General features: G+C 35.2%; 5 protein-coding genes across 33 annotated transcripts in view; 3 read left to right on the top strand and 2 right to left on the bottom strand.

Annotated features, from left to right (window-relative positions):
* LOC117215611 (disintegrin and metalloproteinase domain-containing protein 11) overlaps nt 1–9,985 on the top strand; it is a 72,980-nt gene extending 62,995 nt beyond the window's left edge. For 11 of the 21 annotated variants that reach the window (XM_033461978.1, XM_033461981.1, XM_033461977.1 and 8 more), the window contains 5 exons: nt 202–273; nt 3,371–3,519; nt 3,800–4,253; nt 6,041–6,229; nt 9,120–9,985. In XM_033461978.1, coding sequence (XP_033317869.1) covers nt 202–273; nt 3,371–3,519; nt 3,800–4,253; nt 6,041–6,229; nt 9,120–9,765 — 1,510 coding nt within the window. In that variant the 3' untranslated portion in view covers nt 9,766–9,985. The remainder of the gene's footprint in view (nt 1–201; nt 274–3,370; nt 3,520–3,799; nt 4,254–6,040; nt 6,230–9,119) is intronic. The other 10 variants (XM_033461986.1, XM_033461983.1, XM_033461982.1 and 7 more) reach the window with 7 other exon arrangements.
* Nucleotides 9,986–11,024: 1,039 nt separating this feature from the next.
* LOC117215619 (protein phosphatase PTC7 homolog) lies at nt 11,025–14,097 on the top strand. Of its 4 annotated transcripts, none has more exons than XM_033462007.1 (5): nt 11,025–11,162; nt 12,499–12,678; nt 12,820–13,018; nt 13,121–13,377; nt 13,912–14,097. In XM_033462007.1, the coding sequence occupies exons 1-5, from the start codon at nt 11,147–11,149 to the stop codon at nt 13,959–13,961; spliced, it is 702 nt and encodes a 233-aa protein (XP_033317898.1). In that variant the 5' UTR covers nt 11,025–11,146; the 3' UTR covers nt 13,962–14,097. The 4 variants fall into 4 exon arrangements, with proteins under 4 accessions (XP_033317898.1, XP_033317897.1, XP_033317895.1 ...); XM_033462006.1 differs by lacking the exon at nt 11,025–11,162 and adding an exon at nt 11,557–12,235 and having other exon boundaries at nt 12,499–12,636; XM_033462004.1 differs by lacking the exon at nt 11,025–11,162 and adding an exon at nt 11,557–12,235 and having other exon boundaries at nt 12,499–12,660.
* A 397-nt stretch (nt 14,098–14,494) lies between these two features.
* LOC117215620 (derlin-2) lies at nt 14,495–17,651 on the bottom strand. Of its 4 annotated transcripts, XR_004489157.1 has the most exons (8): nt 17,248–17,651; nt 17,087–17,152; nt 16,825–16,992; nt 16,598–16,720; nt 16,357–16,520; nt 16,121–16,276; nt 15,947–16,041; nt 14,495–15,856 (listed from the first exon to the last, which is right to left on the bottom strand). XR_004489157.1 is itself a non-coding variant. In XM_033462008.1 (6 exons), exons 1-6 carry the CDS (start codon nt 17,338–17,340, stop codon nt 16,174–16,176), a joined length of 717 nt encoding a protein of 238 aa, XP_033317899.1. In that variant the 5' UTR covers nt 17,341–17,651; the 3' UTR covers nt 14,495–16,173. The 4 variants fall into 4 exon arrangements, 1 of the variants encoding a protein (XP_033317899.1); XR_004489155.1 differs by having other exon boundaries at nt 15,947–16,276; XR_004489156.1 differs by having other exon boundaries at nt 14,495–16,041.
* A 991-nt stretch (nt 17,652–18,642) lies between these two features.
* LOC117215617 (vacuolar fusion protein CCZ1 homolog) lies at nt 18,643–21,151 on the top strand. Its single transcript, XM_033462001.1, has 10 exons — nt 18,643–18,717; nt 18,827–18,921; nt 19,009–19,102; nt 19,210–19,425; nt 19,499–19,674; nt 19,756–19,899; nt 19,991–20,136; nt 20,216–20,477; nt 20,557–20,684; nt 20,757–21,151. Exons 1-10 carry the CDS (start codon nt 18,643–18,645, stop codon nt 20,807–20,809), a joined length of 1,389 nt encoding a protein of 462 aa, XP_033317892.1. The 3' UTR covers nt 20,810–21,151.
* Nucleotides 20,813–23,865, bottom strand: LOC117215614 (probable 28S rRNA (cytosine(4447)-C(5))-methyltransferase). 3 transcript variants are annotated; one of them, XM_033461992.1, is made up of 8 exons: nt 23,691–23,865; nt 23,371–23,569; nt 23,125–23,264; nt 22,573–22,949; nt 22,340–22,507; nt 22,068–22,263; nt 21,628–21,996; nt 20,813–21,553 (listed from the first exon to the last, which is right to left on the bottom strand). In XM_033461992.1, exons 2-8 carry the CDS (start codon nt 23,468–23,470, stop codon nt 21,089–21,091), a joined length of 1,815 nt encoding a protein of 604 aa, XP_033317883.1. In that variant the 5' UTR covers nt 23,471–23,569; nt 23,691–23,865; the 3' UTR covers nt 20,813–21,088. The 3 variants fall into 3 exon arrangements, with proteins under 3 accessions (XP_033317883.1, XP_033317884.1, XP_033317885.1); XM_033461993.1 differs by having other exon boundaries at nt 23,125–23,258; nt 23,371–23,864; XM_033461994.1 differs by having other exon boundaries at nt 23,125–23,255; nt 23,371–23,864.
* Nucleotides 23,866–27,378: the final 3,513 nt, after the last annotated feature.

The following is a 27,378-nucleotide window of genomic DNA, read 5'->3' as shown; positions in this document are numbered from 1 at the left end:
TCTCTACCTCTACCTCTACCTCCCTCCCTCCCTCCCTCCCACCTTGCCCCTTTCCCTCCCTGTCTGCTTCTAGAAATCGACGATAGGAAAAGAATAGTTTTTCGATTGCTCGTTTGTTGGCAAAATCGTGACGAATCCGACCGCAAGGGGTTAAATTCGTGGTGAAATACCCGCGGCATGCCTATATTAGTATATTTCTAGCCGCGGCGAGACCCAGCGCGTGGTGTTTCGACCCCCGAATAGCGTCGCCACCGCAGACGGGCCAAGAGTCAAGTAAGTCTCATGTGTCTCGCCGTTATGTCACCATATAGTTGATCGATGATCTCAAGACTGGAACACGCTAGTCGTCGAAAACGTGACAGGCCAGCTTCTAGAAAGAATTCAAAGGGCGCCCGCTCAAATACGAATGCGACCACAAAGTCTGCGATCTTGGAAACTTTTGCTTCGCTGGCCTGACTCGTTTTACCTTATCGAAGCGAGCAGAGATGCTCGGCTCGCGGAATGAGTCGCAAACGTTGCTACATCCGCACGGATAAAGATATCGCTCACGAGCGTCAACTTGCGTCGAGCTCGTTCAGCTGAATATCTTTCGCGTGCAGAGGCAAACACAACTACATACAAACATCTACGTCATACGCACACCCATACACGTGCATACCTGTGTACACAGAGATAGACAGTGGCTCGAAAAAGTATTCGTACACGTACCATAGAAAACTGTTAAATTAATACCGTGCGCATTGTATTATATAAAACGTATCGAAATTTTATTGGCACTGTAACGAGACGCAGCTGCCATGTTTCCGTCAACTCCTAGTAATTAACCGATCCACACGCGTCTGATTGGTATAAGAAGATAATTCTACTTAGAAAACAACGAATATTCTTTCAAGTCCTAACTCGGCACGATAATTTAATTAGACTTTGTAAACTTTGAATTACAATTTCCTTGGTTTTCCAACTAGTATAGAGAGACGGAGAGAGAGAGAGAGAGAGAGAGAGAGAGAGAGAGAACAGTTAAGAATTACAGCCACGATATACGTACATATGTATGTATGTAAATGTTGCAAGATATACCGTATATATTGCAGTGTAAGCAATCGCTTATTATTGGATCAATTGAAATGTTAAAGACGGTCCCGCTCGACACCGAGACCTATTAGGTCTTAATTATTTTTTTTTTCTTTTTTAGTATTACTTATTAGTATCACGGATGATTGCCTATTTAAATAATTTTCTAATCTCTAGGAAATATACACGGTGGTTGAAACGTGGTGTTACAAGCTGTTTCTCAGAATCTAACAAAGATATCTGTATAACTAAGCGGTGCAGCAAGTCTAATACATCTTTGCAAGGCGAGCTAAATGGCGAGTAAAAATGGAAGATCTTTATAAATGGAAGATGGTACTAATTTTTTACCATTCAGATATCTCTTACACTTAAGACTGAATCGCATTTACTCCAACTATTTTGTTTTTTTTTTTTTTTCTTTTATATACATAGTACATAGTTATGCCCCTTTTTCTCCCCTGCTGCGTGTTGCCATCGAATTAAAATTAAAAAAACTAAATTTCGTATTAGTTTCTGAGAAAACTGGTCGTAACGCTTCGTTTGGACTAGTCTGTATATTTGTATCGAATGTCTCGCCGCGACTTCTCTATAGGTTTTCAGAGCCGTTCGAAATTTATCCGATTACGATAATTACGATAGTTGGGTAGTAGTTGGATCTGGATAGTAGCCATAATAGTGTGGTAATGAGATTTTTTAACGTTTCGTATAACACACGTAATATATATCCGGAAAAAAGTGTACGAATGTTTTCGCGAGCCACTGTACACTGTACATGCGTGCAGAGATACACTGTGATAGTACACGATACGTAAGATGGATTTGTGAACGTGACATTGTTTAACAGCACTGATTAGGAATGCAGTAGTAGCGATACGTTTTGTACAATTATTGGAAAAGCAAACACAAAGAGACGATGAAGGGACTGTCTTTTCGTTTGTCGGGTGTATTTTGTTCTTTCCGTTTACCTTTAGATTTTCGGTTGAAAAAAGATGTTTTGATATCGCATAACGGCACGATGCATTTGGCCCAGATTTTCTACAACGTTCAAGGTGGGCATCTTTCGATTTCTTTCTACCAACGATTTTAAGTAGATTAAGCTGGTAATTCGTTCGCTCATCTGTCCAACCAACGTAGGAACTCGTATACAAAGACCACTTGACTTTTCGCAACGTTCTTGAAATACTTTCCGTTCCGTTATATTTTTCACGGTAGCTGGTACTGTACGGTATTATGATATTTCGTTGGAAAGAGTGGGAAATCTAGTTGTAACGCGATTGCATATTAATTCTCACGCGTGTGACACGCTTCTGATTTCAGCAAGCCTAATTCATCGTCTGCTCTATCGTATCTCTCGACACGCACGTTGTGGTCGATTCGAGTAGAAAAGAGTAAAGTGCATGCACAGAATATTACACGCCATGTCTTCTCATCTTTGCACTGCATGCAATTTCCTTTCGAATGCGCCGCACAATCATCGACTTTCGTTACTAGTTCGTTAGAACGACTAATTCCTTGCAATTACAGATCACAGAACATGTACCTACTTGATACACCGAGCATGCTTCGGTCGTTACTTTTTAGCATTCGCATAGTTTAACGTAGAACGCCCCGACCGCAGCTGTGTAATCGTTTGGAAATACAAAAGAAAAAAAAAGAAAAAAAAAGAAAAAAAAGAAAAAAATATAGAAAAAAAAGAAGGACGAAATACATACTTTTGTCACGTGTTTTGCGAGCAAAGGATCAAACGTAGAATTTTCCAATGTACCGTTCGCTTCAAGCATGCCTGGATTCGATGAGCCTTCGATAAAATAAACTATCGACAAAGGGCAAGCAGATTCATTTCGGACGAAAAAGGAAAAGATACGCGTGTACATTTTGTCAAAATTCTCCGCGTTTAACCAGAGTCAAAGGAAAAGACACGATGTCGTGTTCGCGTTCGTGTCACGTTTTAATCGATAGCTCGATTAAAAGTGAGGCACAAACACGAACGTGACCCTAACTACGAGACTGCACCGGTTTAAAGAGAGCCTTTCGCGAGTGCGACCAAATGGGTGGTTTCTGCGAGGCAAAAACGGTCACGTCGAATCGAAGACTCGACGTTCAAAGGTGTGCGATAACGAAATTCCGATTTCTCATCGCCGATTTCGATAACGAAGGAATATAATGAGTGTAATAAGTGTAAACATACGTATTGAAATACACCGAACCTATGAACGTTTCGTCTTCTCCGATTAGCTCGAATCGGATTCATCGAGTAGATACAACGAGATCAAATGTTCTTTCACGTCGACATTTTCAGGGAGCATAAATCGCAGGTGAGGAAGCCCGGTATAAGCGAGGAGGAGGGAGATACGGGAGCGGACGAAGTTGTCTCGTTCATCGATCTACAGCAGAACAATCTTCCACAGTTTCGTGGCAAGGGAATTTTAAAGAAACACGGTAGTTACGGTATTGCGATGATCGATAGTCGTGCAACCGAGTAAACCAATAGCCGGAACGTAAAGGGCAGATGCAACGAGCTCGAACCGATGAAATTTCTAATACAGCGTTTCCAATGCTTCGGAAAGCTAACTGAAAATGCCAACGATTGCACGAAAACGAAAATGCTGTACCGAGCGCGCAAACTGATACAGCTGGTTGCATCGACCGTTTGCGTACGTCGTGTTGCAAATACACGTAAGATACGTACAAAGGGTAAAAATTAACGAAAAGGACGAAAATCGAGCAGGTGTGGGAGGAGGAGCGGTAGCTAACGTGGAGCGTACGTTGGATCAACTGAACGGTTATCACGAGCACATTATCGAGGCACTGAGAATGGCGGCGAATCAACGAGAAACATCGGGAACGACATCGACTGGCGGAAATCCGATGGACGACGAAGCTCTGACGGAACCGCTTACGGAAATGCTAACGGAACCTCTGCAAGATTGCTATCCCACGGATTCGTATCGCAAAGACATCGTAAAGCATATCGACAACCAAACGGACGAGGAGTACGAGGAGCATATGCCGACTTGCGGTATAATTCGCATACGCACTTTGGAAGATCTAATCAAGCAGCTGGAGCGTCACACGACTAGAAACAGAAGTCCGAGCGGCTCCGAGGATATGCGCATGTCCGAGAGCGAGGCTGATCGTCCCTACAGAAAAGATTCGTCTGTTTGTAGCGAGTCCTCCCAAGGGTAAGAACTAATGCGAAATACGCGCTTCGCCATGCTTTACGTTCTCATCTCGACGTTTTCGTCGCTTCTACCAGCATTACGTGTCATTCGATCCGATCGATACACTCTTCTTTCACGAAGCTTTGACCACGATCGCGACCGAGTTGTTTTTAACTTGGTCGCCAAATCATTTACAACTATATCGCATAAAATCTCTCGTACTCGAGGAAATTTCAACGTACATAGCTGCAAAGCTTGGACGAGCTATAAGTACGTGTATATGTACTTATTCGCGAGTACTATGTACTAAGAGAAAAAAAAAACGGATAAATCGGCTATCTAGCTAGTTGTAGCTATCGGTCTGATATAAGCGACACAGACACACACACACACACACGCACACGCACACACACGTGACAAGATAAGTATAGCTTCACGGTGCTACTTACATCTCATTTATTCGTCGTCAACGTAACTCGATCGGTATAACACATCTCACACGCTAGCATCTCACCGTCGCATCTACTTACCTACTCATTCACTCACTCACTTACCAATATTTTTATCAATGCGTCGTTGCTTACTTTTTTCTTCTCTCGCCAATACGTATTTTTGCTTCCTAACTTTGCGCATATTACAGCATATTACAGCATATTACAGCATATTACAGCTATAAGACAAACGTAACAAGCGTCTGGATATAGTAGCATTAGCTTAGTTATACGTTACAGGCAAACGCGCGATCACACGGATAATTGGTAAAATCTCGGCGACGTTGACTTGCATCGCCGACCACGTGCAGCTTTCACGAATTTTACATGCAGAGTCTGTTTATACCGTGTCCCTCTCGTGTTACCTCGATTATTTGTGCGATATTTCGAAGCAACTTGAACACGCATTTCTCGATTCGGCTCGGTTAGAGCCGATGAACCCTCAGATCATCGATACGTGAACGGATATCGTCGATATTTCAGGCTTTTTAACGTTATTGTACGTGTAAATCGTCGCACCAGATCGATCGTAATGGGTTCGCGTTTTTGTTTTTTTTTTTTTTTTTTTTTTGAAAAGAACGGATGTACCGTCGATTTCTATCTAATCAATGACCTTCTGCCATCTTTCTAGCAACTTTTTTTTCTTTTAATAGAAATGTTCGTCTTTTTTATCGAAAACTTCAGATAAATATAAATTTACTTCTTCCGTACTTTTAATCCGCTTTTGAATGGTTTGTTAGTAGCTACGAATCTGTTTTCCAATCTCTTTCGAATTTTTTTGCATTCGGAAATGAGAAACGATATGCACTTTACTCCGTCAAGACCGAAAGGAGACTGACCAGTGTTGAAGATATAACGCTTCTCGAGCTGCGTATCGCGGCTAACCGAAATCGTGTATTTCGAGTGAACTGGTCGAAAAGCTGCTTCCCTCGTCGATCGAAACGGAACTTTCTCTTAGTCGTCCTGTTGCCGACATGCGTGAACATAAGAAGAAAAATAATAAGAATAAGAAAGTGTAGAAATGCATAAGGAAGTAGTTTTTCCGATGGTCTCTTTACACGTACGATAATATCGAGAACCTTGAGATATTGGCAATATACGTATGTCTATCGATCGTTTTCTGTGATCGTCCGAGGGACCCTTTGGTATTAGGCGAACGTACATTCGCGAAACGATCGGACAAGGAGGAACCGTATAGAAACGAAAACGAAAAGAGAGAAATAGAAAAGAACGCGTGCGTGAAGGAAAACTGAAAAAAAAAAAAAAGAAAAAAAATGTGATACACTTGTCAAGGAACTGATCCGATTTCCTACGTAGAAGCAGAAGATGTAGCCGCGGCCGTGACGATACCTACGGTAGATATTGTCAGCCATCGTCTCGAAGTCCTTACGGCACCCATCAGCACTCTCAACACTCCCATCAAATGTACAAGGAGGAGGGTATTTATGCAACTGCCGATCCTGACAGAGGCTCGAATACTAGGGGTGAAACGCCCGATAGCGAAAGGTATCGCAGATTTTTTCAATACGAACACGGGCTTGGTAGCTTGACGTTCGGTAAAGAGATCCGTGCAAATCCCCCTGGCAATCCTACGAAAGTTCCCCCGAACGCGTTCCGCGGTTAGCGTTGGGTATCCAAGTTCCAACGTATACACGTGCATACGCTACCGTGCACAAGTATTTAAACGCTTCGCTTTAAAAACGCTTTAAAATATCGAAAGACCGATATTTTTCCGTATATTTTCAACGTTACGATAGAAGAACGTTACGTTCCTCTACTGTTAATTCTCTACTTGTTCCTATGAATCGGTTCCCATAAATCGATACTGAAACAAGCGATATACCTAGTATCTCTGATAAATAGCTGACACGTGATCGAATCTATAGAAATTCTTAGAGTTGCAACATCTCAACGTCCCACGAATACGTTTAAAGTCTTTTCTACTTTTCTTATTTATGCTAATTAACACCAACCATCGTTTTTATTAATATCTACTAACTGTGTGTATATGGTTGCCTGAGATGAGATCAAAAACAAATAAATGAAACAGCTTTACTTCGGCCATTATATATTCGTATTTGATATTTTATAGCTTATATTTGCAATAATTTGCAACTGTTTAAATACTTACGCACGGTAGCGTGCATATGTAGACAGACTATGATCGCACGCTCAAAGTGTCCGAACGCTCAAAAGTATCCGAACACTGGCTTATCTTTCGGCAGATGTATTTCAGTCGTAAAATCATGGACGAATTTTATCCTTTATAATCATCGTATACTATTCGTATATAATCTACGTATAACGACATATTATCGCTCGGTTTAATCGATCTTTGAAAATCAATATGCGTTATCAAGTGCTGATGTTTCTTATTATATATTTCTTAGCCCTTATAAAATTATTCTGCTGCTTCGCCAACTTTTTGCCTTTAGATCTTTTAATTTTACAATTGTATTGTCAGATAGAAAGATTATAAGCGTTGCTTCGAATCGATCAAAGTGTCCGGTTACTTATGAACGGTAGAGTACGTATAATCCCCATCGCCATGATGAACGCGTATTCAGATAAGGATTGGTGCATGCCCGAGTGAAAGCTACTCGCCGAAATTGCTCGATGGGTTTACGAATTTACGCGGGTTTTACGGATCGAATAGAAATCCCAATCTTCGACCAGAGAAATCTCAACGTCCGACGATCGAAACGGAATATAAATAGACTCGGCATACTTCCGGGCTTTTACATCTCTACATACGTATAACGAGAGTTGCAAGTCCGTTTTTAGCCAGCTACTATGTACTTGTTCGAGGTCACTGAACGAGCACGATCGAAAGAACCAATCACGGTATAAAAGCACATAAAGCATACAGGTGTCCCGAAGCTGATGAAAAATTGTACCGTTGCCTCCAAAGTTTCCACATGACAGCGGGAAAATAAGATACGATCGGATTCGACAAAATTCAACACACCAACCTTCGCATGCTAATTTATCCTTTTAGTTGCTTGTGTGCAATGCGCTGTGAATGTGCTGCAAATTACGTACGAGACGTCTGTTATTTCTATTTATACTCGCGAATGGCCAGAAACCCGAGTTAAGTTGTTGCAAGCAAAGTGGCGATAGTGGAAACTTGCGAGTCACGAGCGATACTCGACGAGCCTAGAAGCGACTCTCTCTTCTTTTCCGCAATGAATCTCTTTAAAAAGCAACGTCTACGTTTACTCGACAGGCGGTTATCTGCGGTTCAAGACGCGCTAGAACGACGCCGCACTTATCCTTATCTGAAGATTTCCTTCCTCGTCGATCGATCATCACCTTTACGCTTTAATCGTACGACAAAGCTACCAAACGATACTTGAATTACCTCTGTATTCTATATATGTATATGTATGTACATACTTTTCACGTGCAACCGTTGGTAGCCGCAACTGCAAGGCTTCGCACGTGCGCAATAGCTAGAGAAAGCTTACTCTTTACGCAACACATGGATGCGTGTACGCACGCGTTATCCTCCCACGCAGCGCATGAAAACAGTTCTAATATCATTTTTCGATCAAATTTTTTTTTAAGTAATTCGTGAAAATAAAGTTTTAAAGATAATAAATCTTAAAATATTGAATAAAAGAATTGGGAATTCGAGAGAACAGGAGAATTGATAAAAGCCGATATGGAGCCGATATAATATTAAAGAACTGAAACCGAAACCGAAACCGAAATCGAGACCGAAATCGAAACCGATATAGACAAGAACTCTGTCTGTGTATCCACAGCAGATACAATTCGATCCCCGTAACTGTTTCACTCAGAACCGATATACAATGAGGGACGAAACTGTTGGTGCGGCTGCAATGTAGATATAAACAAATCAATATTCTCTATATCGTTAGATATATCCAAATAAATAATGTACATTCATGTACATTCATTGCACAATTACATTTATTTGTATACTATTGATTTAATATAATATTAAATGTAATACACCATTACGTGCATTTCGATATATTTAATAACACAGAGAATATCGATATTTCTATTTCTACGTTTCAATCGTACGAATAGTTTTCTCTTCTCTCGAAAGAGAAAACTATCGAACAGTTTGAAACAGTTATTATGTTCGGCACCGTTTCGATCTCCGCTTCCACGAAAATCGAAGACGACGTTCTGGCATTGAACTTGGTTGAGAAAATCGGTAACGCGTGCATACACGGCTCAGTTGTATACGCGCGGATTCGTGTGTTAGAAAGGGAAATGAAAGGTAAGTTTAAAGCGTGGGAAGGGGGAAGAAGGATTAGAAGCTTATCGGCGGGGTAAAATCCGCGTGTCCGCAGCGTGTGTATGCAGCATTAGTGGTCGTGGAATAGATCCAATGGGCTCGTGTAATCTTGTTATTTTCTAGTGATGCATTTATTCAAGCTCAACAACTAGCCCGACGGACTAGTGTGGACGGAGTGCAACACCGGCCACCACAGCAGCCGCCGCCGCCGCCGCCGTCACCGCCGCCACCTGCAATGACTGGTAGCACGGTGCAGTTGCTACAGCTGCATCATTCTCAACGAAAGCATCGTCAACAGCCGCAGCAACAGCATCGTTGCCACCATCACGCGCAGCAGTCGCAGCTCCAGCAGCAGCAGCAGCAGCAGCAGCAGCAGCAGCAGCAGCAGCCGCCGCCGCCGCCGCAGCCGTCGTCGCAACAACATCAAGGTCAACACCAACAACAACAACAACAACAACACCACCAACTGCCGGTGGAACAACTGCCAATACAGCAGCGCGGCTATTATCCATCCCCACCCCACACTGATAACGGTCTCGATAACGACGAGACTGAAAATGCTCAATCCCACCAACAAAAGCTCCCCGACGTTCGTGGAATCGATGTTAATCACTTGCCTAATATTAACAAATGCCCACTAGACGATAATTTTAGTCTAGATTGTAACATAAATAATGGTTCCCCTAAAGAATTAAATACCAACAACACTAGTGATAACGAAAATACTGCCCTACTGCCCCCTTCGCATTTTCCTGAGTACAAGCATTGATAATTATTAATCGATGACAGATAGTGTCTATAAAACATAGTGGTGTGATTTAATCTTGAACTCGCATTTTATACTGAATAGTGTAAATAACGATAAACTATTGATCGCAACATCAAGAACAACAAAAACAACGGCAAACAGGTATTAAATTATATGAATTAAAATAATCTATATGAAATGTTTATTAATAAACATTAGTAAAACGATTTACTCGAAGAAACGCATCGCTGTTATTCGTATGTCCCCCTTTCCAAGTAGAATATCTTGGACTATTAATCCGGTGGATCGGTTCAAAAGTGTAGGACGAATTTTAGTCAAAGCAGGATAACGACCGATATCTACGATATTCTACATTGTTCTCTTTTACTGAGACGCTCTTTTAACTGAAATCCTACTAGCTAATCCAGTGGTATATCCAAAATCTAATACGTCCTCGGCTTACGTTCCACTTTGAATAGTATTATAAATGCTTTTCTCCAAAACTAATAACTCTGGCTTACACTCTCTCGACCGCCCACCGGATATTTATTCCCAACTTATTTACAATCTCATTATAGTTGATTGTTTTACAGTTGATTGTACGATATCCGAAAAACAGGAAAATTAGTCGAGTCCAGCCTATCTTTTCTCCCTTTTTTCCCCCTCTAATCTTCTTGCAATCGATCGATTCCTGTTTCTTACGATCAATCCCAAAAAAATAAAAATAAAATAGAAAGAACGAATACACACTCACCGATCGTAACTGATTCGTTGCAAGCTGTTACGGATCTTGAAATTTCCACGCAATTCGAGCAAAAACCTGCTCTTTTTCTTCAAACAACGTTCTTTCAAATCGAACTTTCAACTCGTCATTCGTGAACCATGCCGACACCACATGTGGAACTGTCGATACCCGCCACTGTTCGAGAATCGCAGGTGGCGTTCTTCGACTTGCGTAACCAACTTCAGGCTCTTCTTTACCTAATTTCATTTTTATCGATCGCGATCTAAACTTTTAATTTCATATTAATTCGTATCGTGTCGACAAAACCGATTTCCTACGAATAAAAATAGTAATTGTAACAGTAGTGACATTTTTAATGCAACGGTTAAACGTGATACCAATATTGTAGCAGAAACAAAAACTACCTTCTTGTTTTTCTCTTACGTATGTGAATACGTATGTTTTCGTTTACTATTAAAAATTCAAAGACACTTACCTTTTTATCTCTTCGTAAATTTTACAAAATTGTCAATTCTTTTGGCGAATGATCTTTTAATTTGCTCTTTAATTCCTATTTTAACGACAATCTCGCTACAAAAAGTTCATCTTTCAACAATTGGATATGATGGAAAAACTATCGCATACATACATAGGAACACAGGCAACTCTCGCGGTGATATGATGAAGATTTTAGGTAAGGTTTTTAGCGATCGGCAAATGTTTCTCAATTTGTTTACTAAGCCGTAAAGCTTTTCGATCAAATTGTTAAGCTTCGTCTACTAGTGGATTGAACAACAAACAGTCCGAATCACTTTGAACAAGTTTCGACACTGATCGACAAGACTTCCATGACTTTTGGAAATTTCAAGCTATCAAATTCTATTCGAGGGGATTCGAATTTTAATATGTAATTTTGAAAAACATCGAATCGTTTCGAAACTGAGCTTTCTCGCTTCGCGATATTCGCATGCAACGACCCCGTTCATAGTTATCGTTTTCACCCAAGGATGGCGTTAAATGTAAAACTAGAAATTACTCAATGAAAATACCTATTAGATCGCAGTGCTCTTTGACTTAGCAGTCGATTTGCAAAGCACATTTGACGACATTAGGAGCTTGCTCTTATCAGACCTCCCGTGTACCTCAGTCTGAAGTCGGATGCGAAGCATATATTATGTACATGCATATGTTGTTATGTATGTAGGTGCAATGTTAACGGTGTTCAAGTCGATTAGCTAGAAGCACTGTAGCACCAGTAGGTACTTTCTCGGGTTACATCGTACCAAGAGATAATTTCAATTGGAATCGCGGTCACGCCGATCTTCGTTTCTTCTCGCGTGAATCGGAATTCGAGAACAGAGTGGTCGATGCCAAGTGCGATAAAGCGAATAGTTGATAAATTTGATCAATGTTACATGCACCTCCAACAAAAACAACAAAACATGCCTCCGATACACTTGTGAATTGACTGCACGATTCATGCAGATTCGTCGTTTAGTTAATAAAGATGTGCGTCACAAAAGTTTGAGCCTCACCGTACAATGCAGTCCATTTATTGGACCGGGAGGCTGCTGTCTCGGACGATATGGAATGGCATATCAAATTATACAGCGTGCGCTGATCCTAACGTGAATAAACGCCGCGAAGCATCTTTCATTTCGGCTGTGTGTGGTTTTCCGAAAGATTTTACACGAGGACGTATACGTAAGGGACAGTTCGGTGATGATGCTTGGTTTAGTGCCAAATTCAAGACTGTCGAAGTAATAGGTAATGTTAGTCTGCCAGACCCATGGAAAAACAGTCCTATCGTTGCAACGCGTTGCCCTGTATTCGCACATGACTGATAGTTTGCAAAACTCCTAGATGTTTTACGTTTTATACTTTTTCTTGTCGTTCCAATTATATCCATCGATACCGATTCTCTGTCAAAAAGAAAAACATTTCGGTAAAACATAAGAATCCTAATCTCGACTATTGCTATTAGACATTTTCTCGTCTAGTAGAATTTTACAATTCTTCGACCTTTTTAGGCGTAGCGGATGGTGTAGGCGGATGGAGGCATTATGGAATCGATCCAGGAGAGTTTTCTAGTTTCCTCATGAGAACTTGTGAAAGACTGGTCTCTATGGGCAGGTTCAAACCTTCTGAACCAGCTGGTTTATTAGCACGTAGTTACTATGAATTACTAGAAAGTAAACAACCCATATTAGGTATTAGAAGCAACTTGTGGTTTACACATTTTTTTTTTTCTTTTTTTTTCATATTTTGTGAAGATTCTATGTTTCCAGGGAAAAGTGAGAAACAAGGTTACATTAATGCGATTAATGTAATGTGTTGTGTGGCTTTTTCAGGTAGCAGTACTGCATGCGTTATAGTTCTCAATAAAGAAACAAGCAGCATTTGTGCAGCTAATATCGGTGATAGTGGCTTCGTAGTTGTAAGAAAAGGAGAGGTAGTTCATCGTTCTTCCGAACAACAACACTACTTTAATACCCCGTTTCAGTTGTCTCTTCCACCTCCAGGACATTCTGGTCTGGTGCTTAGCGACAGGTATTATGCTTTGCGAGTACATTGTGAACTTACATTATGTATTTAATATATTGTCTCGTTAACGTACTTCTCTATTTACAATATCGTATATTTTAATTATAGTCCAGAATCTGCGGATACTTCGAGTTTTGGAGTTGAAGATGGTGATGTAATTCTTTTAGCAACAGATGGGGTATTTGATAATGTGCCTGATCAATTACTTATCACGGAAATGCGTAAAGTTCAAGGAGAAAGAGATCCTACTAAGATACAGGGAGTTGCCAACTCGATAGCCTGGATGGCTCGTAGTTTAGCTTTTGACGGCGCATTTATGTCTCCATTTGCACAAAGTGCTAGAGAGAACGGAATTGATACTATAGGTATGTAAACCATGTCGACGCTTAAACTACCATATATAATTATTTCGAATGCCAAATTCGAATGCGTAGTCTTAATATTTTCCAGTTATAGAAACACATAGTTCTTAATAAAAAATATATTCAATTTATTCGTACCATACATTTCACAATTTTTCTTATATATCTTATGCATGTACAGAATGTTGTTTACTTTGGTAAGAACTTTGTAACAAAGCAATTTCCCTTCTGTACTTTTTTAACTACTTCTTCATTCTTACATCTAGAATAAAAAGCTTATACAAATATGCTGTTTTTTTCCTTCTTCTTTCTTCCCTTTCCCTTCTTTCCTTTTTTTCTTTTCTTGTTTTTTACTCTCCCTTTTTTCATTTTCTAACAAACAAGTAGCTATCTCTCAAAGTAAACACATTGATGGTTCAAAAGGGATTTTATTACTAATTTGTTTAAATAGGATAATCATTTCACTTATTGTAGGATAAACAAAACTAATATAAACATTAATGTGTATATCCAAAACATGTTTCTTCTATTTTTTAGGTGGTAAACCAGATGACATTACAGTGCTTTTAGCAACGGTGGCAATATAATAAAGTATGTACAATAGAGTCTTGATCATTGTATTATAGTCCATGTCATTGCGTATATGTACCTAGTTATACATCATGATATCTCGTTATGATAATCATTTATTATTTAAATCTAAATAAATGGTTTTGTAAATCATTTCTCACCTTAATTAATTTTTTCTATAACCGCTATAAAAAACGTTATTTTTCAAAAAGAACATCGATGGTTAAACTCATTTTTTGACTAGCAAAAATTTGCATGTAAGTATACAAGTTTGTTCAAATATATGCAAACAAGAAGTTACAAAAGTTGTTACTTTTGCGGACGGTAACAGTACATATCATATGGCACAATAACATAATAATGCAACACTGTAATGTATTATGAATGAAAACTATGTATCTCGTTGTGATTATATATTCAAAAAATTACAGTAAATTTCACGAATGTTCATGTAAGAACAAATGTATTTAAAGTTTAATTGAGAATTAAATGCATTCGATCTCTTATACTACTATGTATAGACTAATAACATGAATTTATACAATAATAATTTCAAACTAAATTGAACCATTTTATTTCATCGTAATGGTCATATAAATAACAGTTTTACTTAATATTTACAAAAGGGATACTATCTAGTTAAATCCCCGAGGCTTTCATGGCCTGGATTCTTGCAGTTAAAATTGTTAAAGTCTTCGGTATATTAACTGCGTTCTTTTGGACGATATAACTACAACTTCCACACTTACAGTATACTTAGAGTATAAGATATATTTTTAATTGCGCTAGCAACAGAACATCGCTTATTTTCCAAAAGGACGCGAGTTACACGCGCAAGTCTCTCACAGTTTTAACTACCCTCTACTTAGTAAGTAGTACATAATCGTTCAAGTGGAAATTCTTTGTAATACTTTGGCTTTTTGCCGATGTACACATTGTCATACTAAGTTTAACAAATGTATTGTTTTATTATATATAGTAGAATGCAATCATTTGATAAGTAATATGAATACATCACAGTATAACATGTAATATGATATTCTAAATTCTGAATCGAGCAATCAATTGACGGTAAAGGTCATTAGTTTACTAGGAGAAAACAGAAAAATGAAAACAACTACATTTACCTATGAACTACCAACTGTCTTTGTTAATTTACTAGTATCTTTTTCCATTCTTACTCGCAAATTATAAACATCACAAAAAGGGAATGCCATTTTATGTTTTATTTTAAAATTAAACAACACTATATTTTATATTATTTTTTATCAAATGCCCGTGAAAAAAGAAACTGTGATGTATTCTGTTATTTACAATATTATATATCTTCAGACATGGTATCAAATGTATTATTACATAATTAAAAAAGACTGGAGGATTATTTATAACAGGAGAATAAATAAAAGTATTTACATCATTCGATTATGTAAGATTTTTACAATAGAATCTTTTTGAATCAGGGGTTTCAATTTTGTGTTTCTGCAAACATTAAAAATAGTATTTTATACTCTAGTATACGAGTCCTTTCTTGTTTAACAAAATGTTACACAGCAAAAATCTAAAAGTTGTAATTTTCTATTTTCAGTTAAAATTGTATATTGTATCAGGCACAAGATTGTAGTAAAAATTCATGCTGTGCATAATATAATTATTACGAAAACAGTATTTAAACGAATTTAATATGATAGATTAAATACTTACTAAAATGAAGTTTCAAAGAAAATTTAGAGTAGGACAGTTTGCATTGTTTTCACATAGATATCTTAAAATTTATACAATATAGAAATTTCGCAAATTATATCTGATACAATCTATGTTAATTAATGAACACAGATATACCCCAAAATATTTCGTTTTTAACGTATATGTTATCAATATGAAACTTCTTTGTATTCTTGGAAAATCGTAAGCGCTATAAATATATCACAATATAGTCGATTATCTGAGAAATACTGTTTTCATTTATGTATGTTACTTGCATAATATATTCTGAGATACATACAGAAATTTTTTTGTAGAAAAATTGTAACCCCTGTAGAAAATTGGAAGTCTTATCTTTGCTATAATTTTTCCATTACATGTCACATAATGTCAAGGCTGCAAATGTTTAGTACTTTTGTTAGTGACTGGGAAAATCAAGGAACAATGTTGTATATGTAGCAGTGTAAAAGTTTACTTGATATGCCAATTGGTAAGAGATGGTTTGGAAGCAGGACCTTGAATTTAGAATCATTGCATATTGGCTTCTTGACCCCAATTAAATCCACCAGGACGATCTTCAGGCGGTGGAGTATAATCTGGATCTTCTGGGTGTGCGTCAAACAAAGTCTTACTGTGAACAAACAACAAATGATAATATCGCATTTACGACATATAATTTGTAATGATAATCCTTTTATCCAAGTAACTTACAGTATTTGTGGAGTTTTAAGAACACGGAAACCTCCTCGTAAACGCGGAAATACATCTTCTGCAAAGTAATACATATGTCCCACAGCCATTCCGACTAGATCGACCCAAATTGTATTACCAAGAAGTACAGAAAACCCAAGAAGCACCCAAGGCAAATATGGTGCCTATTGATAAAAAAAAAAATACATTTAAAAACAATTCACTCTTTTTCCCTCTATAAAATAAGAAATTAAAAACTTACTTGGAAATTTAAAAGTCCAAAAAAGTTTAATCTAACAAATGGGTTTCTCCGAGACCAAACATAAACCAACATAACTGTCAATGCATGGCCCAGGAATAACAAATTAACAAAAAATGCAAATGTCTATAGTAAGCTTAGGATAATTACACATAATACAATATATTGGAGTTATATTTACTTTATCTGTAATTTGAGAAAGACAATAAATGAAGTGTTAAAAAGGATACAATCATACATATGCCCCCAAAAATGAACATCATTACAAAATCAGCTGTTCTTCTGCGAAACGATCCTTCCTCTAACATTCGACAGTATCGATAAGTAAAGATCATATTGAAAAGAAAATTGAAACCCATATTTCCAAAGAATAAAAATGTAGTTATCAATCTCCATAGCTGAAAGAATATTTATATTACAAAAGATAATAATCGTAAAATGCGCAAAGCTGATGGGAAGCTAAGGAGTAATAATTAATAGATACTTGTTTACCTGATATTGTTCAATGATCAACGTGGGATTAAAATACAATCGAAATGGTGATACCAAATCTAGTTGCTAAAGTGGGAAAATAAAAATAATTTGATAATTATATTTTGAAAATGGCATTTTGCAGATATGAAACTATCTTATGAGAAGAACATTTTACAAACCACAGCAAGAGACGTGATGACACAAGCTGTTGTGTAAGCTCGTGTCACCACAGGTATTTGCATGTACTCCTGCCGGAAAGTTTGATAGGCCATTGGTGTATCGTTACGATCTTCTGTACACCTAAAGACCAATTTCTTTTCCAGACTCTTCGCCCTTATTTTTTATTATCACATGTTGCTCATTACTGTGCGTTATCTAAATTTAATCATTACCCACATCACGACAAATTTGTTATGTTCAGTTTTGTACACGTAATACGTGAAATTCGTTATAATCGAATAACACGAGTTTCGATTTTACATGGTTATCGATAGAAGTTTCGTGGGCTTTTCGCATTCGTGGAAATGTCGCCAAGATGTAACACTTATTAGTCGAACTTATTTAATTACACGTTTTTGTAGTTACGGAAGAAAATTTTTATAAATACGAAAAGATTTTCATGTCCCTAATTCTTATAATTCAAGTTTACGATAGTTTTGTTAATCTCATGACAAAATTTGAAAAATCTACAACTAATTTACTCATGTTGATATATATTTTAATATTTGTTGTATTTTGGCAAAACATTTAATAAAACAGATATACAGGCTGTTAATTTATAAAATTTAAATTATCGATTTTTAACATTTAAGCTATTCATTTATTAACTAGACCGTGAACTCCTATGGAAGTTCTATATTTGAGAATATGCTTAAAAAAGTAGAATCTCGGTAGAAAACTATTTTACCTATCGAGTATTATACAAAGCACTGTACTTTAAACTTTATTTATTTACATACGTATTTTTTCATATTATGTATATTCTATGTAATTTTGCACATTCAAATTTCCTATAAATGCATAAAAATCCGCAGTCTATTTATAACGTTCATGCTATTCATTTATAACAATTAGGCTGTTAATTTATAACATGCTCCCGACAACACACATAAATAGCAATTACTCGTGAACCAAATATGATACAAGATGCCTTGTCTGTGATATTATCTTTTGTATTTTGATCTTTTGTATGTTAAAAGTCATAAAGGTTTACCTATTTAAATTAACATTACAGAGAAATATAAACGATAATAAATATAAATAACGTGTAATATATATTTAATTTTATTATAAAATCTATACGTATATAATATTTAATATTGAGAAACACATCATATATCACATGACACTGGTGACAATAAAGCGTGCTGCCACCTCAGCATCTATGTATTAAGTTTTCAAAATAATTTATCAACTGCATACTGATTGTTCAAAGTTGTTCTTTATTTGTTGGCTAAAATGTTTCAGCAAAGAAAACGCAAATAAGCGTTTAAAACGATAAGTTATTGTGGTAACGTTTTTGCATTTTATATGAAAAAAGGGCTAAATATCTTTTGTTTAAATTATTTGTCAAAATGTCATCGAAAACGGAGGTTACATTAGAACATTTTTATATATTCAATGGCACATATGCAAAAAAAGAGGGAGAGGCAAGTAAATTAAATTTATCAATAAAATATTTACATACAAAAATTACAAAATTCTTACACACTACATACGTACAATGCAAGTGTGTTCTTGTGTATTTTTTGCATGCAGGAAGAAAAAAAGATTCTCTATTATTATCCAGAAAGAGATTTAGATGTTCAAATTAAAAATATAGGACTCAGCGAAGCAATTATTAAATTTGCGCAGTATGTATAAACATATTTTTCTAGATTCTAAAGTTCCTATCTTTACATACAATATTAAGATTATGTTCTTGCATTTCAAATTTTTAGATCATTTAATCCTGGTCAACCATGCGATTATTGTCATACACATAAAACTCGTCAAATTTATTATCAACCAGAATCAAATTTTTGGATGGTGATGGTAAGATTTTATTGCTACCAGAAAATGTATAAAAGAATGTAGCATGTAATATTTTATATCATATAAAATTCATGAATATTTGTTCATAGATTTCAATTGTTTCATAGATTGTCGGTGTACCTTACATATGGAAAGAGAAAGATGGTAACAAATATACAGAATATCAATACGATGAAGTTTCTAGCAGTGTTTGTCAATCTATATTGAAGCAAGCGTATGTTATGTTTAGACTATTTATGGGATCATTTGACACCATTATTAATGAACCTGATTGTGGGTCGATAACGTTATTAAAACACAAACTTGAACATTTTTATTCAAGGGTAAGGGGAATTCTTAAAATGTATTGTTTCTGTATTTTTCGATATAATTTTCAATATCATGTATTTTTTACAGTATCTAATGTCTTTAAAGTTGAATAATAGTGATATTTTGGATGTTTTCCAAGGCTTACAATTCTTACCTCTTGACAAAATAACATTTTTACGGGTTCAATGTTTTATGAATCTTGTAGAAGCCATGTTTTCTCAAGTGAAATATACTGCATTTCTTTACAACGATCAAGTCGTGTGGTTAGTAATGTAAACGCTGTCATACTATTATAATGTAATATATGTATAACAATTAAAGAATTAATGCCCGTTATCACTTAGGAGTGGTTTGGAGCCGGAGGATATGCAAGTAGTTTATAATTATCTAGTGAGTACGCTTTTACCAGCTCATCTTGAAAAAGAGTTACACGAGGGTTCAATGCCTAGAAATTCACCTTCACCATTTACTACCACTCACTATGGAAAGTTAGTACATGCAAAATAATTTAATATTCTATATATAACAAAATAATAAGTTATATATATACATATACATATATATATATATATGTTATAGATTTGTCACTGGCCCATCTAGTATTAATGAACCAAGCTTAATTGGTAAATCTCCTAAAGTATATATCAATTATTCTACAAAACCGGTGTCGTTATATTTAGTTGTTTACAGAGCATTAAGCGCTACAATATGTTTGTTTGTTGACAGTAAGTACCATTCCCTTCCTTTTCTCTTCTTTTGAAATAATCATGCAAGAACTTTAAAATTGGAGTGCTTATTTTACAGGCAAAACAAGTTTGTTAATAGATTTCTTTAAAAGCCTGGATAGTTTTCTTGGCCCACAATTAACTACACTTGTTAGTTCGGTTGCAGAACAATGTGCTAAACACGTAATAGTTTCGTCGGAATCTTGCAAGTACCTGTATTTTAATAAACTTAATTTAGCGTATAAAAGTACAATACATCCGGATAATAGGCGATGTTCTAATGTGCTTACAACGCCCGAAGTGTTGAGAGTTATCACTGATATATATAATGACACCAATAAGTTAGTACATAACACAATAATGTTTTGATGTAAGATTATTATTTTACAAATAGAATACACTTTTTTTTTATAATTTCAGATTAAAAGAGGCTGGAGAGATAATTATAAAAACTATGAGCGATTATTGGGTTGTTGGAAAGTTATCGAACTTGAGGGAATTTTTTGTAGTTATTCAACAAAAAAGTGCAAGTATAATGGAAATAGAAGGTATATACGTTGTACATGTATGTATGTATATACATAAAATTATATAAATGTAAGTAATAATTTTTATTTCAGATGACGTGAAAAAACTATGTGAAAAAGAATTAAAAAGTATATTTTTCCATTAATGGAAAGGCCTCATAAATTTACCGAGTATAAAAATTTTACGACTATTTTATATGACGATTAAAATGGCTGTTTACTCTTTTAATTAATATACAAGCAATGTATAATCTGAAATATAACACTGTAACTATGGAAATAATTTATATATAAAGTTAATGTAAAATATAAAATCTTGTACAGACAAATTATATATATTTTTTAATATACTTAAATTGCTTGCACAGCATTTTCCCAAATATTACAACTATTATAAAAATATTAATTTATTTTAAAAACGACCATTAATCAAAAGTTTCTTCCTCTGCATCTTTGTTTTTGTGAACAATATTGGAGAACTTTTTTAATTTCGCTACGAAAAATCCGTCCATATTATGCACATGGGGATAAAATCGTTTGGTTAATTTCAACGAAGGATGAAATCTGTATTGTCTATAACTGGTAAAACCTTCGGCGCCAAATTCTAGTCCAGTTGGTATTAATTTAACATCACGTTTCTTAAGAGCAAAATCAATAACCCATTCATTTTCTTCCGGAAGAATCGAACACGTAGAATAAACGATAATCCCACCGGATTCCGAACGTGCATTAGCACAATCTATAGCCGCCAAAAGTAATTCCTTTTGTAATGTACAACAACGCTGTATATCTACTTCATCTTTGTTTGTTTTAACACTTGGATCTTTTGAAACAACACCAGTACCAGTGCATGGTGCATCTAATAATACTCTATCGAAACTTTTAATCACCTGAAAATTATACATTTTAATTGATTTGACCGTATCATATATTCGACGTGTTCATACATATTATTAATACTTACTGTTGGTAACTTTCGCCCATCGTAAGTACAAACGATTGAATTCGTGATGCCAAGTCTGTGAAAATTGCCGACAACTGCTTTTATCCTTTCTTCGTTTGCATCGTTCGAGAAGAGTACACCCGTGTTTTTCATAAGCGCTGCTATGTGTGATGATTTTCCTCCGGGCGCGGCACACATATCAAGAACCCTCTCGTTTTCTTTAGGATCCAAAGCCATAACAGGTAAGAAGCTAGATGCACCCTGAAGAATGTAATGTCCTGCTAAATACTCTGGTGTCGCACCCATAGGAACTTGCGACGAATAAATCACTAATCCAACTTTTGTCCATTTGCCAATAGGATCTAAATTGACCCCTCTGTTGATCAAAGCCTGAAATATTAATATCATGATAAATTAAAGGATATTGAAGATATCTATTACATATTTCATTCAATAAATACTTCAGCTAAGTCGCGACGACGTGTTTTCAATATATTCGTTCGTATCGTCATAGGCCTCTGGACTTCACTTGCTTCCAAAAATTCTAATAACTCGTCCAGTGGAAATATTTGTATCAATTTTTCCATCAAGAAATTATTATAACTATAGTATGTACATAAATCACTTCTAAGAAGGTCCATATATTCAGTACGCGATCTTCAAGAAAGATAAAAGTGTACAATTCCTTGGAATTCTTCGATGAAATAAAATCCTTTAACCCTAAGACATATACCTGTTTATATCGCGCAACCTTTTAAAATCTGATAATATCATAATAACGTCTTTTATACGTTGTTGTACATCTTTCAGATTAGTAACATCTGCAAGCTCTTCTTTAGTGGGAAAAGTAAAGACACATTGCTGTAGGGTCATATCATGCATTTCCTCCTCTGCTAGCTTTCTAATAAAGAGGAAGTTAATTAGATTTTAAATGAAAAGTTTAATAGAATAATAAGACATGCTCACTGTTCTTCTTCTTGCTTCTTTTTCAACTTCTTATTTGCTTTTTCAATAGGAAGTAGATCAACATCATCGTTATTAGAACTATCACCATCTTCCTCACTTTGATCTACTTCCTCATAATCCATTTCTCCATTTTGGCCATATTCTTCATTGTCACTGGATCCTTTATCAGTTTCGTCCTCTGTGTCATTGTCAAGTAATTTCTTTCTTTTAATCTTTTGTTGCTTGTCTTGTATTACTCCTTCATTATCAGATATATTAATATCATTGTCAAACTGCATTTGATCATTTTTACGACCGAAACTGTCATTTCTTGGTCCTTCTTTAAGAGATTTCTTCGTTTTCTTTATTTTTAATAGTTTTGAGATATCTTTTATATTCTAATACATAGAACGGTATATTTTACTAATGTTGTTGTGTACTTATATATATATATATATATATATATATATATATATATATATATTTTATATTATGTTTATATATTTATATATATATATATATATAAACACATAAGTTAAGACTTCATCATTAGAGAAAAAAAAGAAATCTTACGTCTTCAGTTACAGCGTCATCCACCTTCTCGCCATTATTTTGCTGTAATTTCCTTACTTTTTCACTTAACTTTTGTTTCTTTAATAATCTTTTCCTTGCTCGTTGCTTCTGTCTATGACTTAACTCTTTTCCTTCTTTTACTAGATAAAAGTTATATGATTAGTTCTCTATATACTCATGCAATATGCAATATATATACTCATACTTAAGGTATATGTATATGCATAAATAAATTTCTCTGCATACCTAGTACTCCCTTTGGAAATGTTGGATCTCCTTGCTTCTTTGCTTTTCTTCCACGACCACTCGACACAATTGTATCATTAAACTTAGCTTTTCGTCCCATTTTAATATATTTTATGCCACGATTGTTATTAAACAAGTTTTGATATTTTTATTAAACGGAACGTGATATTTTATTTCGTCTATACAACCTTTACATTTTCTGTTATTACATATTATTATATATGTTATTACATCTATTATTATATATTATTATATTATATGTTATTTATACAAAGAGAATTAGATGAAGAAAACAAGAAATCGCAAATCTTGCTTACAACCTTTTTGAAAAAGAACACGTGAGCTATAACCTGTCTTTTAATATTTATCATTTAGCTCTACGTAGATATTACCAACTTAAGAAATTGTGAGAATATTATATGAAAATGAAATATTTTTTCTTTAAAACTTGTAGACATTAAAAGATGTATGAATATTTGTATAAGAGAGGTTTGTATATTTTTTCTTGCACAATTAGTCTCAGAAGGATAAGAAAATTAAATAATATCATTTTATTGAAAAAAATAACTAGCATAAGATAGGAAAATTGTATGTATTTCGTTAAATGTTCCTATATGTTTATATTCAACGATTCAACGATTCCAATTATTTGGATCGCAGAGTAGCCCATCTATCTTCTCGGATTTTACACGACAATCTATGATTTACTTGTTATCCAGTAAGACAAATTATTATTAACTAATGCTAATGAACATTCATTTGATCGAAGTTCATTATCGAAGGAGTTTATCAAGAAAACAGACGAAATAGTAAATTACTGTAATTCTTATTACATTAATAATAATTGGAAGAAAATATCGTTATGTACGAAGGATTCTGATGTATATAGTACATTGATAGGTACATTGATATAGTACATAGGTTTTTGTATATTCTAAGCTTCGTTGCTAAGTTGCTATATGCTAAGTTGACCACATGATGCAGCATTTGTGCCGTGAAACAACTAGAATTGCTGTCGGTGAACACTTTTTTTTTCTTATATCACCGACGAGGTACAGGATAGACGTAACATTTGTGACATTAGCCTACCAACGTCTTGCTGTTTTACCAGTCACCTGATCGGTCTGACTCCCTATACCATTTTCGTGTCGCATGCGACAGTATCAATCGAATAAGTTGTTCAGAGCGTATCGTTGATGCTCTGACGATAAGCCAAGGAAAGGAAAAACGAAAAATAATAATAACGCCTTAGTAATAATAACGACTTAGTAACCAAGTAACCAAAACAGTTCTTGTCATCGATAATGGTTATCGATAATTAAAAAGATTTTTTTGAGCATTTTTTGTAGCATCACTATTTTCCATTTATTTATTTTATAAATACTGCTTTTAATGTTTGATCCTTGATTCTTTCCAACGTCTACCAAAAATATCAATACATAAGACATTAACTTACGCTTGGTTCTAATAATCATACATTATCGTAAAAATATTATAAAAAATCTGCACAGATTATACAGCAACAATAAAAGAGAAATACTATATTAAGAAATCAAAACACCAGGTATATAAGTACTTACTTATAACGACAAGAATGATTGCTACTTTTGACTCAACCGTTTATTCATTCTTGCATATACATATATAAAACAGCGTGATGTGACAATAAAAACCGCTTATCTTTCTTTGTTCGTTTATTTCGACATTTCAAGATGTATGGACAATTATTACATAATAATTATATATATTTATATATGTATAATGAGAGAGCATCCTCCTCTCGCAACTTTTCCCTCCTCTTCCCCCAAAAATGTCCCCCTTGCCTGAAATGTGCCTCACTCACTCTCCCTCACTCACTCTTTCTCTCTTGTTCTCTTTTTCACAATAAAAGAATGAAAAGGTAAAAGTAATAAGAAAGAAACGGCGTCGATTCGTCGGGTCTACGGATGATTTTACGAAACGATCTTTTTTCCGCTTCGCGCATTATTTTTTAATCATTTCACGATCATGAGAATGATAGTACTCCTCCCGCAATGTTTCATTATTTATTTTTTTGTATTTATTTTTATGTTTTTATTCCATCCACGTCATCTTATTATCATTTAGCGTTTACTCGATAAGATTATGAACGTTACCATTAATCGTTACAATTACAATAATAACACTAGTGTTGGTTACTCCCGTACTTGTCTCGCTCATCCATCTATCCCCACCACGTGGCCATCTACCCCCACCCAGGAATCCTGACGACACGTTCAAATACTGAATTACAGTTAATTTTGTTGCACACTAAGGTTGTCAATTATTTTCTTTCTCTTCTTTCTTTATTTTCATATTGCGTGCATATCCTTCGCATTTCGAAAGATCGATAGTAATATTTTATCGATCCAAATACGTTTATTTCTACATATACCGCGATACCGTTTTCATTCTTCGTTCTCCTACTAAAATTTTTACCTCCTTCGTTTTCTAATCATCTCGTGACCCATTTTTGTTTCTTCCTCCCTCTTTCGCCCACACATCACTCGTTTCGTACTCGATATTCTTCGTAATAAGAGTTTTATTTTTGCCCTCGTGATAAATATTGTTCTCGTTTGTTAACTTTTTCTTGGTTAGTTCGTCTATAAAGAACGTTTTCTTCTTATCTCGCGATGATTTTTATTGTTTTTTTACTTCGTTAGTATTCGTCTCGCAATTTATAATTCGTACGTTGTTATCCCGTTTACTAAAACTCCTTTCGTATTTTTTTGTAGGTTTTTATTCTATTCTATTTTTTCTTTTTTTTTTTTTTTCTCGGTTTCTAATTCTCGTTGGAACTTACAAACCGTGAACTGCTGCTTCTCGATAATTAGGAGCAACGATAACGATTTCTCGATCCACAATCTAGTAATTTCTTGTTCCTTTGTTATCTTTCAAATGCAAATTCAAAATTTGAAATTTCTTTTGTTGAAGATATATCGGTAGCTGTTAAGTTAACTGATTGAGCTGGTAAAAAAAGTTGTAGATTGAAAAATCGCGACTTGCCATAGTTCAATAATTAGCCGGATGAGAGTGTGTGCTTATTACAAAACAATAACAATATATAGCTTATGGCATAAAAAAGCGTCCGAAGGCGAGAAATATGTCGTCGTGCAAAAATCGAAAGGTTTTCGTGGTTTTTCCTTAAAAATCCCTGAATTTCACGCTGGTAAGCGAATAAAAAGAAAATTGAAATAAACGAATGAAATAAGTGAAAAAAAAATATAAGTAATTTAAATGAAAACGATAAATACAGAAATTTTAATGTAGAAATATTCATGAATGTGACTCTTCCCATTTCTTCAAATTCAGAAGCAACCCTCGAGAAATATAGGGAAATTTCACTAGCAGCTTCGACTGCTACTGGCGAGCCTGATCGGGGAAAAACCAACAAGAATGAAGAATATCAAGGCGATCACTGCTATACACAGTTTAATTCATTGCATTTATCCTAGGCGGTTATAATAATAACTGAATTACAATTTCTAAATTCGAAATTGCACATCCGTTACGTATTACAATTATCTCGATTTACAATCTATCGTTATCCTTTATTTTCATTTCACTGGTTGCTTCTTCTTTGTCGGTTGAAACTTAAACTTTTCTTTTCTCTTTTAAATCAATCAAATCGTTAATCACTAGTTTAAATTTGGCGCCTCAAATATTCTAACCGATAGTGTAAGTATAAATATAAAAGCTACATCTTCCTGTCAATTTATTATCGATTACAGATATTGAAACGAACTGAAAATTAATAATAATAGTTAAGAGTAATAAAAATCCTCGCTGCGAAAGAAATAAATCAAAGCAATCACTTCCCCGATCGTTACACATTTTCTTTTTGTACGAGCTAGTACGTTCTCTATTTGACTAGAAGTTCTATATGCGTACTTATTTATACATAATTATGGCTACTACATATAGGAATACTTAATTAATTATAATCGATAGCCCTAAAATTTATATATTAACTTTTACAGTAATATGGCA

Source organism: Bombus bifarius, unplaced genomic scaffold (genome assembly GCF_011952205.1).
Source record: "Bombus bifarius isolate JDL3187 unplaced genomic scaffold, Bbif_JDL3187 scf7180000009755, whole genome shotgun sequence".
NCBI classification, from domain to species: Eukaryota; Metazoa; Arthropoda; class Insecta; order Hymenoptera; family Apidae; genus Bombus; species Bombus bifarius.
Note: the sequence above shows the minus strand (reverse complement) of the source record. Positions and strands in the feature narration are given on the sequence as shown.

Excerpts from the sequence above, each read along its gene's own strand:
- LOC117215619 (XM_033462003.1), top strand. The coding sequence starts at position 12,010 with ATGCAGTCCATTTATTGGACCGGGAGGCTGCTGTCTCGGACGATATGG. Across the intron at positions 12,236-12,498 it reads CAAGACTGTCGAAGTAATAG|GCGTAGCGGATGGTGTAGGC; the intron begins GTAATGTTAGTC and ends CGACCTTTTTAG. Across the intron at positions 13,019-13,120 it reads GGTCTGGTGCTTAGCGACAG|TCCAGAATCTGCGGATACTT; the intron begins GTATTATGCTTT and ends TTTTAATTATAG.
- LOC117215620 (XM_033462008.1), bottom strand. The coding sequence starts at position 17,340 with ATGGCCTATCAAACTTTCCGGCAGGAGTACATGCAAATACCTGTGGTG. Across the intron at positions 17,153-17,247 it reads TCATCACGTCTCTTGCTGTG|CAACTAGATTTGGTATCACC; the intron begins GTTTGTAAAATG and ends TTCCCACTTTAG. Across the intron at positions 16,993-17,086 it reads TGATCATTGAACAATATCAG|CTATGGAGATTGATAACTAC; the intron begins GTAAACAAGTAT and ends ATATTCTTTCAG.
- LOC117215617 (XM_033462001.1), top strand. The coding sequence starts at position 18,643 with ATGTCATCGAAAACGGAGGTTACATTAGAACATTTTTATATATTCAAT. Across the intron at positions 20,137-20,215 it reads AATATGTTTGTTTGTTGACA|GCAAAACAAGTTTGTTAATA; the intron begins GTAAGTACCATT and ends CTTATTTTACAG. Across the intron at positions 20,478-20,556 it reads ATATATAATGACACCAATAA|ATTAAAAGAGGCTGGAGAGA; the intron begins GTTAGTACATAA and ends TTATAATTTCAG.
- LOC117215614 (XM_033461992.1), bottom strand. The coding sequence starts at position 23,470 with ATGGGACGAAAAGCTAAGTTTAATGATACAATTGTGTCGAGTGGTCGT. Across the intron at positions 22,950-23,124 it reads ATGACGCTGTAACTGAAGAC|AATATAAAAGATATCTCAAA; the intron begins GTAAGATTTCTT and ends TCTATGTATTAG. Across the intron at positions 21,997-22,067 it reads GTCGTCGCGACTTAGCTGAA|GCTTTGATCAACAGAGGGGT; the intron begins GTATTTATTGAA and ends TTAATATTTCAG.